Source organism: Ostrea edulis, chromosome 7, assembly GCF_947568905.1.
Source record: "Ostrea edulis chromosome 7, xbOstEdul1.1, whole genome shotgun sequence".
In the NCBI taxonomy this organism is placed as follows: Eukaryota; Metazoa; Mollusca; class Bivalvia; order Ostreida; family Ostreidae; genus Ostrea; species Ostrea edulis.
This window is the reverse complement of record NC_079170.1, coordinates 56,316,888-56,334,474: the sequence shown is the minus strand read 5'-3', so window position 1 is coordinate 56,334,474 and position 17,587 is coordinate 56,316,888. Positions and strand designations below refer to the sequence as shown.

The following is a 17,587-nucleotide window of genomic DNA, read 5'->3' as shown; positions in this document are numbered from 1 at the left end:
ACATTAGCCCCAAACTAATCCTAGGGTCCATGAAAAAACCTTGAATTCAGAATATATATTCATGTAGTCCGGACCGCCGCGGTGCCCTAGAGGTTAGAGCGTTCGCCCCGCATGTGGAAGGCCGGGGTTTGAATCCCGGCCGCGACATACCTTAGTCGTTAAAACAGGTAGTGACAGTTCCATCGCCAAACGCTCGGCATTAGGTGTGAACGTCACGGGTCCTCAGAGATGACCTTAAAAATGGCTGTCCCGTGTCACAGCAGGTGTGGCACGCTAAAGAACCGTCACTGCTCAATGGCCGTAAGCGCCAAGCAAAGGCCTAAATTTGAAGCCCTTCACTGGTCTTGGTGACGTCTCCATATGAGTGAAAAATTCTCGAGTGAGATGTTAAGCAAGATACAATCAATCAATCAATCGTGTAGTCCGGCAAGTCTTGAAAATATTTGTGTTTAATTTTCCTATACATGCAGTGCACAGTGAACTCTAAATAAAAGAAATCACAGTCTTCCATGTCTGCTTCATATTTGGGTATTTCATCATTGAACATAGATGTCAACGACAAACTAACAAAACTTTATGACTAACGAAATTACTTTAGCTTCTTCATCGTCAACTTCCCATATTTGTGTAGCAATATTTCATTTGTACCTGCATACGGTGTTTATATTTTTTAAAACTAATTCGATATGCTGGTGCATGATGTTCTTCAATCGGATCACGCACACGTCTTTTTCCGTAACCGATAAGAAGACTCGGACGTGGATCGGCGCAAGGATTGCATCAAATCGATACGTATCTTCGCCGGAAGCGCGCATGTGGATGAAGTCCAAATCCCTGTATGATGTGTTTATTTAGATTTTCACCACAAATTCAGTTTTAGTATCATTAACGTCTTATTCACTATAATACATAAACATATAAGTGGAAATTGATAATGGTAGAATACCTTAGATATGTAGGCCTATGATATCTTAGATGCATTTGAAAGCTCGCGTTTCATATTGCAACGTACGACTGTGGCGCCATAGTTTCATTTATGTACACATAGCAACTGGATCTACATACGAGGTTCATCATATTCACTAGCCAAGGGGTTACGATCCGCTCCGCTTCTCTACAAACCCTTGGCAGATTTAGTGCAATTTTCGTAGCTTCAACTTTTAGCATATGATTGGACGCAGGGAAAGTCCACTGCTCAATCAGAGAACGTGCAAAACAAAGGAATTTAAATACCTACAACTGTCACTCGGTCGTGTATCAAATACATATCGAAACCAATGATGCCACGTGCGCAGTTCAGACTCGTATCTGCGTAAAGAAGTGCATTTTATTTACTACAGTACCGTACCGTAAGTTTAATATCAAACATCTCTTGTAATTCGGTTTTTTTTTTATGTTCTATCTATCCCAAATTTAGACAGTTGCGTCAGAGCTATTTTCCTCAATTTGGAATTCACCTTACACACGTGAGGTTATTTTTAGTTTATTTTCTAAATAATATTCTCAATGATTTCTTTTTCAAGTATGCAATTAAGAGATAGTTAAATTTATTATTAATATTTTGAATGATTTGCATACCACATTGCGTTACTCTCTGAGTGCAGCCATTTCTAAACAACTTTTAAACAGTAGCTGAAACACGCATTTTCATTGGATAAGCATGATGTAATCCAAACAGGATTGTTTTCACCATCCACCAGAGGGCGCCACTCAAAGCTAAGAAATTGCACTAAATCTGCCAAGGGTTTGTAGAGAAGCGGAGCGGATCATAAACCCACTGGCTAGCGAAGATGGAGGTTCATTTGCATTACGGAAATAGTCGAGTAGTTATGATTGGTTCTGCATATGATCAATTATAAGTTGAGGCAGGCTTACCCCTCCTATACACCTGATACCATGCATGTCCAGGAGTCTGTATTTGGTCTCCTCTTAATTTTGTATTCTTTATGGGATTAATGAGATTGATCACTGTTCGTTATCTTCACTTGTTTATGAATACTCTCGTGTAAAACTTGAATCAATCCTAGTCAGATGTGAATCTGCACTACATTGCAATGCTTGAATATTTTAATATTTAAATTTGAAAACGCAGGATGGTGTTTGCAACGAATTTTGTTCACAGAAGATATGTGTAGGTTATACGTATGTATAAACCTAATGTTTTCTGTGCAAGATCGTCTTTTGAGTCGCTCCGACAGAAAGTACCGGAAAGTTGATTTTTTTTCTCTTAATAAATCTAAACCTGACATCACACATAAAATGTCATTCATCAGAAAATTTGCGTTGTTTTTTTTTACTTTATAAAAGTTTTAAACCATTACATATATACAGCACTGTCACCTATTAAGTCCTACCCAGTAAAATGTAAACAATTCACAGAATGCGATGACGTCATTTCGTGTATTTTGTAATACATGACGCATGATAGACGGATCAAACAATCCCCCAAGTGAATATATATATATATATATATATATATATATATATATATATATATATATATATATATATATATATTTTTTTTTTTTATTTTTTAAAGCAGTACCGTTTGAGTTGTCAAGGGGACATCAAGTTAAATTTGTGTAAACATAACAACATACTCTGATGGCGTCGATCCACATACGAGGTTCCAATCTTAACTACTCGGTTATTTCCATAACCGCAAATGAACCTTGTATGTCGATCGACGCCATCAGAGTCAGTTGCTATGTGTACACTATGAAACGCAAGCTTTCATATACATCTAAGATATCATGCATATCCAAGTTATTCTACCACTATAAATTTCCACTTATATGTTTATGTATTATAGTGAACAAGACGTTACTGAATCTGTGGGGAAAATATGAATAACACATTATACGGGGGATCGGTTCTGGTCCTTTTAGCACACCCACAGGCGCGCTTCAGGCGAAGAAATGCATCGATTTGATGCAATTCTTGCGCCGATCCACGTCCGAGTCTTCTTACCGCTTACGAAAAAGGACGAGCGTGTGACGAGGTTCATTTACGGATAAGGAAATAGCTGAGTAGTTACGATTGACCAAGTTACATTATACAACATAAACTAATTTTTTTCACTGTGCTCAGCCAATCAAATTGCGTGTTACAAGTAAAGTCAAATTATATATATATATATATATATATATATATATATATATATATATATATATATATATATGTATGTATGTATGTATACATGTATACATGTATATATATATATATATATATATATATATATATATATATATATATATATATGTTTTTATTATTGATTTTTGTATACATAATAAAGTACATATAATTAGATTATTTGCGTGGAGAGAGATAGTGAGAAAAAGAGAGAGAGGCATGTTTTAAGTAAATAGTAAGTTCCATCTGTTCCATTGAGTATCAAATTTTTTCTTTTCGCCATTCTTATATGCTATATATTTGTGTGTTTCATAAAATAATCTCATTTGTGATATTGCAGCGAGCAAGTTTAAAAGTTTCTTAGTGCATCTTGCAGTATAGACATAATACTTCAGAAATAAAATGATAGTGTTTTGTATATCACTATTATTTTCAATACAAGCTAAAATAAAGGATTTCTTTGTAATCGCAATCTGTCGCTCAGTCTTATCTTCTAAAAATTGTTTGAATTTCACAAGAAATAGTTGTAAACAATCACATTCCCATAAAATATGTTCTATTGTTTCCTCCTCAGGGTGACAAAAGTTGCAATATTTAGAATCTATTCTTTTTATTTTGAACAATAATGAATTTGTTGCTAAAATTTTGTTTATAATTCTGTACTGAAACCAGTGGAGCTTACAGACTTTTGTCACTCTGAAGGGTATTTTGTGGATTATTTTCCATTCCTTTTCATCTACATCTAAAAGCTCACTCCATTTCTTTTTGCCACCTGAGACAGAGTTATTTTTATTGAGAATTTCATAGAAAAATATTGATTTGTAACATTTCAAAATTGTGTAAGTATTTGTCATAATTAATGGACTTCTGAGCTTCATGATGTTTTTTTCCAGGATCTGAATTTTTTATCCATGCTCTTACTGCATTTGTATGTTTTGCTGTTGTATTCTAAAAAAAAAATTATCCTAATTTTTGTATAAATATCACAAAAATGTTTAAAACTAAAAGTGAACCATCTTCATTAATAATTTCATTAATTAGTCTGATGTTGCTGTCAAACATTTGTTTATTAAAAAAGGGTTTTCCACCAATATAAATCTGTGGTGAATCAGCAGCAACAGTAGACTCATCAATAAGACTTATGTAATGTAATGTATACATTTTGAATACATCAATCCAAAATTTATTTTTCAGTGTTTTTAAAAAAGTGGTGATGTATTCAACCCCACAGTTAATGAATTTGTTCAACTGAAAATTGGGAATAAACAGTCCCATACATCTGCTGGAGAAAATGAGATTTCTTACCCAAAATAATTTGATAGAAGCTATAAAAGACATTAGATTTACCATTTTCAATCCCCCATCTTCATATTTTTTAACTATTACTTCTTTCTTTACTCTCTGAGTTGAATTACTCCATATGAAAGAAAAAAAATAATTTTTCTAAATTTTTACAATATAACTCAAATTATATATTTAAAAATATATCTAACCAATGGTTGGTTGTTGTATTTGGTTCTTAATAAGAAAAAATTATAAGATGATACATACTCCCTTGTAAAACTTTAATCCACTATTGAGGACCCATCTTACTTCCCTTCCCTGGGCCATGATTTGAAGAAAACTTAATCTGCTTGCATATCAATTACATGTATGATTAAATAATGACCCTGCTGGTCTTCATGAAAAGTTTGTTATAAGAAAAAAAAATCCTCATATATTGCCATGTAAAAAATTGACCCCTATTGTAGCCCACCCTGTCCCGGAGCCATGATTTTAATAAACTGAATTCTGCACTACCTAAGAATGCTAACATATTGATATGACTACTAGTAATCATGACCCTGAGGTCTTGAGAAGATTTTTAAGATTTAAAAATTCCTACATAAAACTTTGTTCCCCTATTGTGACCCCACGGCGTCATGATTTGAACAAACATGAATTTCCACTATCTGCATTGCATATTTTTACATGGCAATATATTTCACCATATAAAGTTAGACCTATTCATACTTATATATTCAGAGAAAAGGATTATGATCAGAAGAGCTTCAAATTTCATTTCTAAACAAATTAGATCATGTTTATACTAAATTATGAATACCTGTACTACCGTCATTATACGATCAACATTTTGCAGGATTTTCTCGTCTTCACGGTGCTTGCAGTTGATCTGTAGTCTAAAATAGTTAGAACTGCATCTGGTCGAAGATTTAATTTCATAAACCCATTAGTTTTTGCCAAAGTAGAGTGTATACGATAACGAAACTAATCCTCATCAACCCTCGAAATCGCGTAAAATGATTGTCAAACAACTTCAAGTTCTGTGTTTCCGGTGTAGATTTCACACCCAAGTCTTTCTGAACTTTCCAGTACTTTCTGTTAGAGCGACTAAAAAGTCGATCTTGTGCAGTGAAGTAAACATAAGGCCTACATATGTAGCTTACACATGTCTTCTGTTATCAAGAATCGTTGCAAACTCCACCTTCCGTTTTCAAATTTGATCAATAAAGTACAACAGAACCAAGAGTGCGATGTCTCGCTTCGTCGGTATGTTTGAAAGTGAATCTTTCGTGGGTCACCTGCTTTTCAGGGATGTCATCTATTCTCTTTAAAGAAGTCGAGAGGCATGGCCTACATCGACTTCTCTTCGCAAGCATTCATATTTTGATTCTGAAAAACGTGTAAATGCCGGAGTCGGTGACGGTTTATGCTTCGACCGACGTTTCGACTCGGATGTGCCTGGATTTACATGCCCCCTGTCCCTGGTTTACGTTAACTGGTCTTGGGAGCTGTCACAATAGGGGACCATTTAAGAGAAAAGCAGGCTAACGTAATCAGAGTTGTGATTTAAACGCGGGACAGGGGCATGTTGAAAATGGATTAAAAGCAAGTAAGTGTTGATTTCCTTGTGACGGTTTTGTGCATTGCTGTTAAATGTTTGAAAACAACTTGTCTATTGCGTAAATCCAGGCACATCTGAGTCGAAACGTCGGTCGAAGCATAAACCGTCACCGACTCAGGCATTTACACGTTTTCCAGAATCAAAATATGAATGCTTGCGAAGAGAAGTCGATGAAGGCTATGCCTCTCGACTTCTCTAAAGAGAACAGGATATCATCTAGACATCAGGTTATACAGGGACAGCTAAAAGTGCTGAAGGAAAAACAGAAGAAATGTAATAAACAGAAAATTCAATGTTTTAGTTGCTGAATATAGAATTTATTTCACTCATGAGACAGAATTTTTTGACATTTTTACTCGTGCTTCGCACTCGTGAAAAAATCCTGTCTCACTCGTGTAATAGATTTTATATCCAACAACAAAACATTGAATATCCTCTATTTCTTCAATTTTTTATGTTGATTATTGATTGTGGCTGGTTGTGTATTGTTTAATCTTTCACTCATAAGGAGACGTCATCATTGCCGAAGACGGGCTGTAAAATTTAAACCTACGCTCGGCTCTTACGGCCTTTAAGCAGGGAGGGATCTTTATCATGCCACACCTACTGTGGCACGGGGCCTCTGTTTTGTTTTTCATTTCATTTAGGTCTGTCTATGTCTATCAATGAGTCATTATATGAAAACTGAATGAATATGATCTATAAAAAATGTATCTCGGATCTAAAAATATTTTCTATATCCTATATTTGTCAAGGAGATTTGCTACAAACATAAAAGTAAAATGAATAAGTTTAGCTACATAATGTTTGGGATGATTTCTCAATAAATCTCCTTTGAATAGATAAAGCAAAAATTGAGAAATTTCAAAATTAGAAGAAAAAATTCTTATTTTGGGGGGGGGGGGGGTGGATATTTGCAACAAAAAAGCTATAGCCTGCAGATATGGAAGACTGCACGGTGTCTTTCGGGTTCACTGGGATATATCGAATCGACATATTATTGAAATGGATAAAACGTCGATGTACCATTTTCTAAAACCTTCAGTGGATGAGGTCTGTTCTACTACGGGTAGCGAAAATTAGAATGATTTGAAAAGCCTGAAATTTCACTTGATATGCTAGAAGTAGCTCATGCAAAGCTTAATACAGGCTTATCACTCAAAACAACGCATCAGTCAAGGAATTAGTATATCAGAGCAGGTATACTTTCATTAGGGTGGTTACGTTTAACGTCTCCGAGAATTTTTCACTCATATGGAGACGTCACCAATGCCGATGAAGGGCTGTAAAAAGGCCTATGCTTGGCACTTGTGACCGTTGAGGGATCTTCATTTAAAGATATTTATAAATGCTGTGGAATTTTGGAATGGTGCAATAACACTTATTGACTCTCAGGTGGGGTCATTCTTTGAACGTCAGAGATAAAACACTCGTCGTTTTCACTTAACCCGCAATGGCGGAAGTCGCGATTTATATATCAGTGGAGTAATAGCAGGTTCGGTTCTGGAAGGAAACGAAATTTCTGGAAAATCATATATTTTCCGATTTAAAAAAAATCAAGGGTCGGGGCAAAAATATAGGGTCGCTCGGGTGACCGTAAACACATTTTCCCCCTATTTTATTTCTAATGATCAGCAAAAATTTGAATGTCAGTTGTCGAGGTACATTGTACATGGAAGATACAGAGCTCACAATTCTCTGTTATGTAAGCAAGGCTCGTGCCATGTATTTGTTTACATAGGTTAAATATCCAAGTAAAAGTTCCGTTTAAAGCAGATTTTTTTTTCAAATTACCAGTTAATTCTGAACACAGTTAAACAGTTTCTAGTGTTTGAGACGTCTCATTTTGTTTTAATCATGATATTTTCTATTGAGCAACTAATATTTTCGATTAAACAAAAATATGGCGCGAGCCTTGTTTACATAACAAGGAATTGTAAGTGCTATATCTTGCCCGTAACTCAACAACTGATATCCATAGTTTGGTTAACGATTAGAAATACTTTAGTTAAGCATTGTAAACAATAAAAATAGAAAAATATAATTAGAAAATGTTCAGCTCAGATCGTGTCCATGCCCCTTTAAATGATCGTTATAGGCAATACTTGGTTTATGTAATGTGGAAATTCATTGACTGATGCGTTGTTTTGAGTAATAAGCCTGTATTAAGCTTTGCATGAGCTACTTCTAGCATATCAAGTGAAATTTCAGGCTTTTCAAATCATTCTAAGTTTCGCTACCCGTAGTAGAACAGACCTCATCCACTGAAGGTTTTGTTTGTACTCTAAATAAATGGGTTTGAGACAATTCGGACTTTTGTCATATCCGGAGTTAAATGTAGCTCTTTCTGTTTAATCCTCAATATGACTTCACGATGTTACTTTTAAAATTACTGGGTGCATGTGGTAGTAAATGTAAATACAAAATTTAAACAAGTTTATCATACGTAACGTTGCATTTACTACCATCTAGAAAATTAAGAAATTTACAAGATTACAGTGTGAGCAATGATCGCAAACAGTTTGAACGTCGAATGTTCGAATACTGTATCAGATTACAAAACATCAGGAGTGTTACAGAGAGACCTACGGTGTCAAACGGTTCTTAGACCTGCACTCGTCACATACAAATTGCGTTGTACAGTGTATACTACAATAAAACTTTAATCAATCAATGCCTACCTGCTCCACCCTTATGTCCCAGTCGCCAAAGATTTTCTTTCCGACAAAATATTTGGACCTGTAAAATATAAATAGCAATATGATATACATATACATGTATAAGATTTTTAAAAACTATTCTGATTGGTTTATTCAGTCATTTAACTGGGAGAATATATCTTGAATAAATATATAGCATTCCGTCTTTATGTAATACCTCTAACATCCCCTTCTAAAATAAAGGTTAATTTGTTTGTTGTTTAATGACACATTCGAAAAATTTCCCCCTCATTTAGAAACGTTATCAGCTATAGGTGAAGTGTCCTAAATTTCATTTATGCATTGTGCTGAAGCTATATCAGTGTGGGTTTTAAGGTAATATTGGAAAGACCCATGAATTTCAATCTAATTCCGGGTACTTAGCGAATTGTTCCAGTCACAATATTAACCATCGCTTGCAACCTCTAAAATTCCCATCCATCAATCAATCTTCCTGTGTTTTGATTGATTGATTGATTGTATATTGTTTAACGTCCCGCTCGAGAATCTTTCGCTAATGGAGGCGTCACCATTGCCGGTGAAAGGCTGTAAAATTTAGGCCTATGCTCGGCGCTTACGGCCTTTTGAGCAGGAAGGGATCTTTATCGTGCCCCACCTGCTGTGACATGGGACCTCGGTTTTTGCGGTCTAATCTGAAGGACCACCCCGTTTAGTCGTCTCTTACGACAAGCAAGGGGTACTGAGGACCTATTCTAACCCGGTTCCCCACGGAATTCAGTTTTGAAAGTTTCTGATAACCCAGTAAATAGAAGACAAAGACTGTGTTCGTCGCATTGGCTATATCTGCTATTTTTCTTCACTTTGGTAAAACTCAACAACTTCTTTCAAAGTCATCGTTTCCTCTCCAATACTGATTTGACTTGACAATACAGCAGACGAAAATATGACGTTTAAATTCATTTGACAATGTGCTGGTTTGTTTGTGTATGAAGGGATTTCCTATGACGTTTCTGGTAAACAATGAATATAGCTCTATTGCAAGTCGGGAGAACAATTTTTTTGTCAACATGTTTGTCTCCTTCTGTATATGATACATCTTAGGTTTGAAGAGGAACGTTAAACAAGATATAAATGTACAATCAATCAACCAATCTTAGGTTTGATGTGCGCCGGGATCGAGAATTGAACTCGGGACCATCCGGTTGCGAAGCGAGCACTCCAACCACTAGGCTACCGCTACTTGTACTAAAGAGTGATTGTACTTCGAACTCCTTACGAGAGTTCAACGTAAACAACAAGAGTTTGAACTTGGGATTAAATCCAATTCAGCTTTCACACGGTGCAGGGTCTGGACTCGCTTTCACACGGTGCAGGGTTTGGACTCGCTTTCACACGGTGCAGGGTCTGGACTGGCTTTCACACGGTGCAGGGTCTGGACTGACTTTCACACGGTGCAGGGTCTGGACTGGCTTTCACACGGTGCAGGGTCTGGACTCGCTTTCACACGGTGCAGGGTCTGGACACGGTGCAGGGTCTGGACTCGCTTTCACACGGTGCAGGGTCTGGACACGGTGCAGGGTCTGGACTCGCTTTCACACGGTGCAGGGTCTGGACTCGCTTTCACACGGTGCAGGGTCTGGACTCACTTTCACACGGTGCAAGGTCTGGACTGGCTTTCACACGGTGCAGGGTCTGGACTCGCTTTCACACGGTGCAGGGTCTGGACTGGCTTTCACACGGTGCAGGGTCTGGACTGGCTTTCACACGGTGCAGGGTCTGGACTCGCTTTCACACGGTGCAGGGTCTGGACTCACTTTCACACGGTGCAGGGTCTGGACTCACTTTCACACGGTGCAGGGTCTGGACTCGCTTTCACACGGTGCAGGGTCTGGACTCGCTTTCACACGGTGCAGGGTCTGGACTCGCTTTCACACGGTGTAGGGTCTGGACTCGCTTTCACACGGTGCAGGGTCTGGACTGGCTTTCACACGGTGCAGGGTCTGGACTCGCTTGTTTGTTTTACGTCCCTTCGATAATTTTCGACTCATATTGAGACGTCACCAGTTGATGAAGTACATTTACACGGTATTTACACGTTTTCCAGAATCAAAACATGAAGGTTTGCGAAGAGCAGTGGATGTAGACTATGCCTGTCCACTTCTCTTAAGAGAATAAGTAAAAATGGTATCTACATGTGTTGTTATGTAAAATCTGCAACATTTTGGGAATGAATTGTTTAATACTATGTATAAATTTCGCTTAACTAAATGAAATATAAGCACATTATAAACACATAACAATAGTTTTTGTTTCATTCTATTTACAGAATACCGTTGTATTTATATCCAACATAAGAACTGGAGCATGTGTACCTTTAATCGCGTTATATAAATGACTGCATATTGTTTTTCTACTTACAATGCATTATTTTTGGTGTTTGTACTTTCCCCCAAATAACAGTTTTTCGACATAAAATTCCCAATTGAAAAGGTACCGGACCCTATACCAAAAAGGGTCCATTAAGCCCTGCTGTCACGCAGGAATTTAAAAAAAAACCCAGGAAAGTCACATTCTGTCACGAACTTTGTCACAGGATCATCGCGGACGGACACATCAGGACATGGAACACCATACCATAGGACATCACAACTTCCTGGTTAGCAGATGGAACACTATAAGGAAAAATCCCCACCTACTAATGGCGGGGTTACTATGTTCCCCACATTACAGGGTCCTGTGAGCCTGGAGGAGTGTACACCCCTAACATAGCCCATTTTCTTCGGTACCCTCTTCCAATGACTGAACCTGGGCTGTCCTTGGTTCACTGTTACTCGAACCTAGGCTGTACAGCCCTCACCGAACGACCAATGGGAACTCGCAAAGCCACCAGCAACAAACCAATCCCATTCATTACCTAAAGTTTGTCAGGAAGAAACCTCTCCGTCTGAAAGGGAAGAGACACAACCCCTGCATTCGCGGTGCCACCAACCCAACGAGACCCAGGCACAACACAACCTCCATCAAACAAGCACATAATGGTACATTTGCCAGGTGCCTTAGAACAGACTCCCCAGGGTACATGGCTGAGGCATCTGTAATGATTAGACTGTGCCCCTTGGCAACAGTCTCTAGCAGTACCATTGAGCCCTGTATGTTTTTACTCTCGCATGAAATACACTGTACCAACACAGACATCTTTACTAACCTCAACGCATGCATAGATCTCCGCCTGGGACAACCAGACTCACCAACACTACACTCGAATGCATCCTCGTCCCCAAACTCATCCTCTGAAATCCGATAACAGGCCATCCACTGGATGCCAAATAGGAGTCTGTGCGAATTCTATACCCCCACTGTTCCGCACTACTGGTTTGACCATTCAAACCACAATGAGCCGAAACACACGATATATAATAGTGTGATACCAGTCAGAGCTCCAGATCGTGCTTTAACCAGACACCCTTACTCCACTCCACCCATCTTGACATCAGTGACAAAACTAGTCTACCGTCACCACCCCAACCTTCTGACACTGTGGAAGGATCATTCAAGGCCCTCTGAACATCTATCTATCCCTGTCGACCGCAAACTTCCACTGCCTACCTCTGACACACAGCTACTGTGCTTACTGGTATCTTAACCTCATGACATAACCTGTAAGATCTGATCCTGCTGAACCAGAGACATCTAAGGGTTTACGGGGCACTTGCCCCGACCTATTCAATGCTCCATTCCCTGAAGATAAACCAACCGAAACACATCTGGGCTTCATGATTACACCTACCTCCCGACTAGGCACAGTAGCCTCCACACAAGTCTAAACAAAGTCATCCCAAACCATGATCTCTAAACCACCAACCCTGTGCTGACCCCCGCCAAACTTCACCTGTGGACAAGCACACTCCTCCACAGACAGCAAACCCTATGGAAGTCCTACACCACTAGGTCTACTGAAGTTGCTTGTCCCGACCTATTTTGAGCCCCAGTCCCCGCAGACGCACCAACTGACACACACTGTCTAATCAACTCTGGGCCATCTCTACAGCCTTCTGCATTGACATACCTAACCAGTGGAGACCACGACCTTGATCTAATGTGATGTTTCATCACCTGTTTGACTGGTGAGGGTCCGTAAAACATACTCCTGTCTGTATTCCACTGTCCAGACACTCCCATTAGGATAGAGCCATCCCAATACTGGCTTGGGTGAACCAAGTATCGCTTGGGATACTCACCACACTAGGGATACCAGTCCCTACACCTCCACTTGCATAAAAGGACTGGGTAACTGCATTCCCACTGGGGTTCCCCCTTGGTTATTGTTCGCCCTGGGACCAAGCCCCTGGGAGTGTCTATCCCCCAAAACTATTCCGACAAACATGTACATAGTTTGGGTAAGAATAGTAGCGACATATACATACACTGGCCCCTTCATAAGTCACTGCCGAAACTACCGGTAAATCGACTTCGTCAAGCACATCAGCCCCATGCATCTCTAACCCTCATTAAGGCAAGAAGAAGGGCTAAGTAAATGGAAAGTCATGCCAGGGTCATCCCTGTTGAACCCGAAGAGATACAGCGGACCGGAAAGAAAACGATTGAAACAGAATCAATTTATACTAAGATTAAGTTTGTGACCCTACTAAAAGGAATTAACAGATTTATCTGAAATAGCTAAACGGCTAACAGATAATTTATGTTTTAATTGAAATAAAAGGTCATTTCATTATTAATCTAAAGAATATGATGCCAGTAGTTAAATTAGAAATCAACTGTTAGAAGTTCTCATTGGAGTGCTGCGTCACTACTCTGTTAATTAAAAAACAATGAATCAAACGCAATTGATCAAACACAAGATGTTCAACTTGTTGACTTAATAAGATCATGAATTATCGTTGTTTTATACATACCACATACCCTGGATGACCGTATTACTGAATACTAAATATATCTTTCATAAAAAATGTACATATAAGTATACACTGCATTATGTGTAAATGTACATGTGCGTTAAAGACGCTCTGCCACAAGGGGGCGAGGCGGAGGTGTTGTGTTATAAACCCTGTGTGTTCTTTCCATTCTCTGCTCGCTACTCTGTCAATGCCGAAATTACAAGATTCTTGTAAAATATTTGAAACTTATATACAAACCTTCAACTTAGCTTAATCAATTCATGGTGAAGAATTTTAAGATAAAATTGTTTTACCGCTTGTGAACAAATTCCTTAAATTTTGATTTTAATCAAAATAAAACTTATTTGTCCGATTTTTTATGTTATCTTAGCTACATTGATTATTCTAATTCTTTTATAAATTTCCGTTTGGTTTTCCGTCCCGTTACGTTTTCCGTTCCGCGTTTTAGCAACACCCGATACCGACATGGAACAAACGAACGAGTGAGTGACGTGTGACAGTCCTCCTTTCGGATCATGTCAACGAGTGTCCTGAAAGCATATCTAGGAATACAAAAAGATATAATTCTGAAACAAAAAGTGAATGTGGTAGATTTATTGATTCATTGATTTATCTGATTGATTGACATAGATATATTTACGTTCTTCGGTTGCCTTGACATTTAGAGAAAGAGGGAGGGAATGGAATGAATTATTCTATTGTACATAGAGAATGAGAGAGAGTCTGCAGAGAGCGCGGGACAATCAAGTGATATAGATGAAAAGAACGAAAGAAAGACCTATTTACAATTCCGGTGAATCAATCTATATTTATTCAGGTATCTTTAATTTGTTTAGGAAAATGTTAAAATAATTTGAAGATTCTTAATTTGAAAGGATAGCTTGATAAAATTTCAAAACTATTTCACTTATATGGAGACATCACTTTTATATCATTTAGTATACAAAAAAAAATATCCATATAATTTATAATAATACGTGAACCTTCTACTTTTATTCAATTACTTAAGGCTTCAAATCTCCAATGCATGATTTTTACTTCCAAATTCACTATAATTATCTTATATCGACCCGTGCATGCACGGGTTAATGTTTAGTCTCCACTTGTTTATCTGAAAATTTCGATAAATTATTTATTAACGAAGTACTGGTCTATTCGATGCAAGAGTAGAACAGATCTAATGCATATTTACAGGTATGAAATATTGACGTTTATGGTAGACCAGGAAAAAGTATTCTTAGATACATCACGGAAGAAGAGGATTTTGTTTATAGTCGTATCTAAAAATGTTATAATGTTATACACGAAATTTAACTCCCCTGTCACACATCCATCGGATTCGCTTAAAGTGGTTCTCCGCCTGACTGATTTTGTTTCGTCGCCATCTACCAACATCACGTGATAATAACTAAATATTTCGTAATGGGGGCGTTTATTATCCAACTCGGAGTAGGAAATAAGCTTAATAACATTTTAATCCTTATATATGTCTCTTGATCGAGTTATGATTTTGTATGATTTGCATAATATGTATAACTTATATAGCATAATATTAAACATATTTTTATTCCTATGATAGTGTCCAATTGATACGCCATATATAGCTTTAATAATGTGTTTCTCACCAGTCTGTGTGACGATCATCCACAACCAAGAGAATCTTGCATCGATCTCTGTTATAGGGTGGTTTATTGACACCAGGGTGAGGAATTCCTGTGGCACTAGTAGACCGTGAAGGAGAGCTTGGTGCACTAGGTGAGGGACCCTTCTTGAAATTTAGAACATTTGTATTTTCATCTCGATCCTTCAGTTCACCCTGGAGATCGCCAGAACTGAAACGCCTCCGCAAGAAATTCATTGTCTCTATTATCAACTCCGTTGCTGCAGCAATACCTTATTCCTTCCTTAATCGAAATGATAATGAAGGCACTGGGCTTCTGAATAGCAGTTTGCAGCTGAAAAACAAACGTTGAGAGTGGACAAGTGATTTAATGAGTTTGTGAATGTGACAGAGGAAAACTTTTACTCGCCTAATCTCCAAGTTCAAGTGATTTTGTCCGTCTGTCATTCGTCTATTAACTTTGGAATGATACATTAATGTTATGTTCCACTGCAGATTTAATTTGAAAGAAAACTGGATTTTGAGATTTTTATAACACATTTAGGTCATCTCAGTCACTCAAGTGACTTATTGCGATTATCGCTGGTCCGTCGTCGTCCGCCGTCAATTACATTTGGATTTAACTGTACTTTTTTCACGCATGCTATGATTGGTTGATTTTTCTCTCTCTCCGTTGTATTTTGTTAGTTGAGAATAGATGCATTGAACCGAATTGAACTTAATAAACTTCTCGAATTTGGTATGGCGTATTCATAGGGCAAGGGAAACAAAAATCAATTGCATGGTGCCCTTTGGGCCTGAGGGATGGGATGAAATCTTTGGTGCCCTTTGGGCCTGAGGGATGGGATGAAATCTTTGGTGCCCTTTGGGCCTGAGGGATGGGATGGAATCTTTATCTAGGAATATCTAGCAGACAAACTGTTTATATATTTATATTACCAAAATTGTTAAATTCATGGCCACTTGGTCAGGGGTCCTGATGCTAGGGTGGGCTTTATGGTTCAAATAGTCATACTTCTTAGACACCAAAGGATCAGTCTGAGTATATGGTATTATGATCTCAGCGAGAATCGTCGAGGCTGGATATTTGGATTGACACCTCTTCCGAATCTCGAACCAGTATCACACGAAGTGATCCGGGAAATCTTGCCTGAAAATCGGTCGCTTGTTGCGATTAAAATGAATTTCTAGCCCGCTTCAACTTTTCACCTTAGACATCTGACTACTTTCATATAGTGTAAATCCCACAGTAAATCAAGTTGGTTATTTTCGAAGCCGTTGCATATGGTCACCATTTGATTGTATACTCTCTAAAGAGTTCCAGTAATCTATTTCGTAGTAGTTTGTACTGTCATTTAGTAGAGAAAACTGTCTGGATGTACTTTCTAAAGATATCTTCAAACGACAATTACTTTACACATAGCACTTAAGCATGAAAACAAGAAAAAGAAAAATAATAGTTTGTACTACTATTTAGTATAGAAAGCTGTGTCTGGAGGCACACACTTTCTAAAGACGCATTCAAATGAAAATCACTCTAAACAAAACATTTAAGCATGAAAATTAAAAGCAATGAAAACTGCTTTGTGTTAAGTAATGGCAATTTGAAGGCTTCTTTATAAAGTTCTGTACCTCTAAACACAGTTATCTGTACTAAATATCTAATCTCGACGATTCTCGCTGAGATAAATGGTATTATTACCAGTGGCGGATTTTCATTTTCAAATGGTATCTTGTTTAGAAAAATGTACTAAACGATAAAAGAAGCAATAATTTCATCCACTCCCGGAGAAATAAATGACAAAATCTTTTGATTTCTTGAATTACATTATTGGGAGAACTTAATTTTTTTTCCAAAAGCCCTTAAAATTTGCGTCATTTTATTAATTTCACCTTATTAAAAATGATAGAAAATAGTATAAATGACTAAATAGGACACATATTTCAAGCCCTATAAAATCTGTAAAATCCAGAACCCCTGTCTCATAAAGTGGCGCCCCCCCCCCCCCCCCCCGTAACCACAAATTCTGGATCTGCCCTTGATTACGATATATTATAAATCGTGAAATTCATTGCCCCTCAGTCTAGGGTTCAAGTGTCAGGACGCAGTTCTATGAATCACATAATGGAAATCGTATTATTTCAAATCCAGGTAGGGGCAGAAGTGTATCCAAATAGTGAATTTTTCTATGCTATATATATTGACTATTCTTCACTTAGTGCAGTTATGTTTATTTAAGAGTTCATTGCAATATTGGTGCTAATTTTACTGGCGGGGGCCTTATGCAAAAGCACCTGTATTTTGCAGGAAGTGAATGTGTTACTGTGTGATTAAAATAATGAAATGCTTTCC

The 17,587-nt window shown here is 37.8% G+C and overlaps 1 protein-coding gene across 3 annotated transcripts in view; it reads right to left on the bottom strand.

Annotated features, from left to right (window-relative positions):
- The window catches only part of LOC125653327 (synapsin-like), a 95,587-nt gene that overhangs the window by 74,173 nt on the left and 3,827 nt on the right, over positions 1-17,587 (bottom strand). For all 3 annotated transcript variants that reach the window (XM_048882762.2, XM_048882761.2, XM_056144783.1), the window contains 2 exons: positions 15,239-15,568; positions 8,719-8,776 (listed from right to left, as the gene is read on the bottom strand). In XM_048882762.2, coding sequence (XP_048738719.1) covers positions 8,719-8,776; positions 15,239-15,471 — 291 coding nt within the window. In that variant the 5' untranslated portion in view covers positions 15,472-15,568. The remainder of the gene's footprint in view (positions 1-8,718; positions 8,777-15,238; positions 15,569-17,587) is intronic.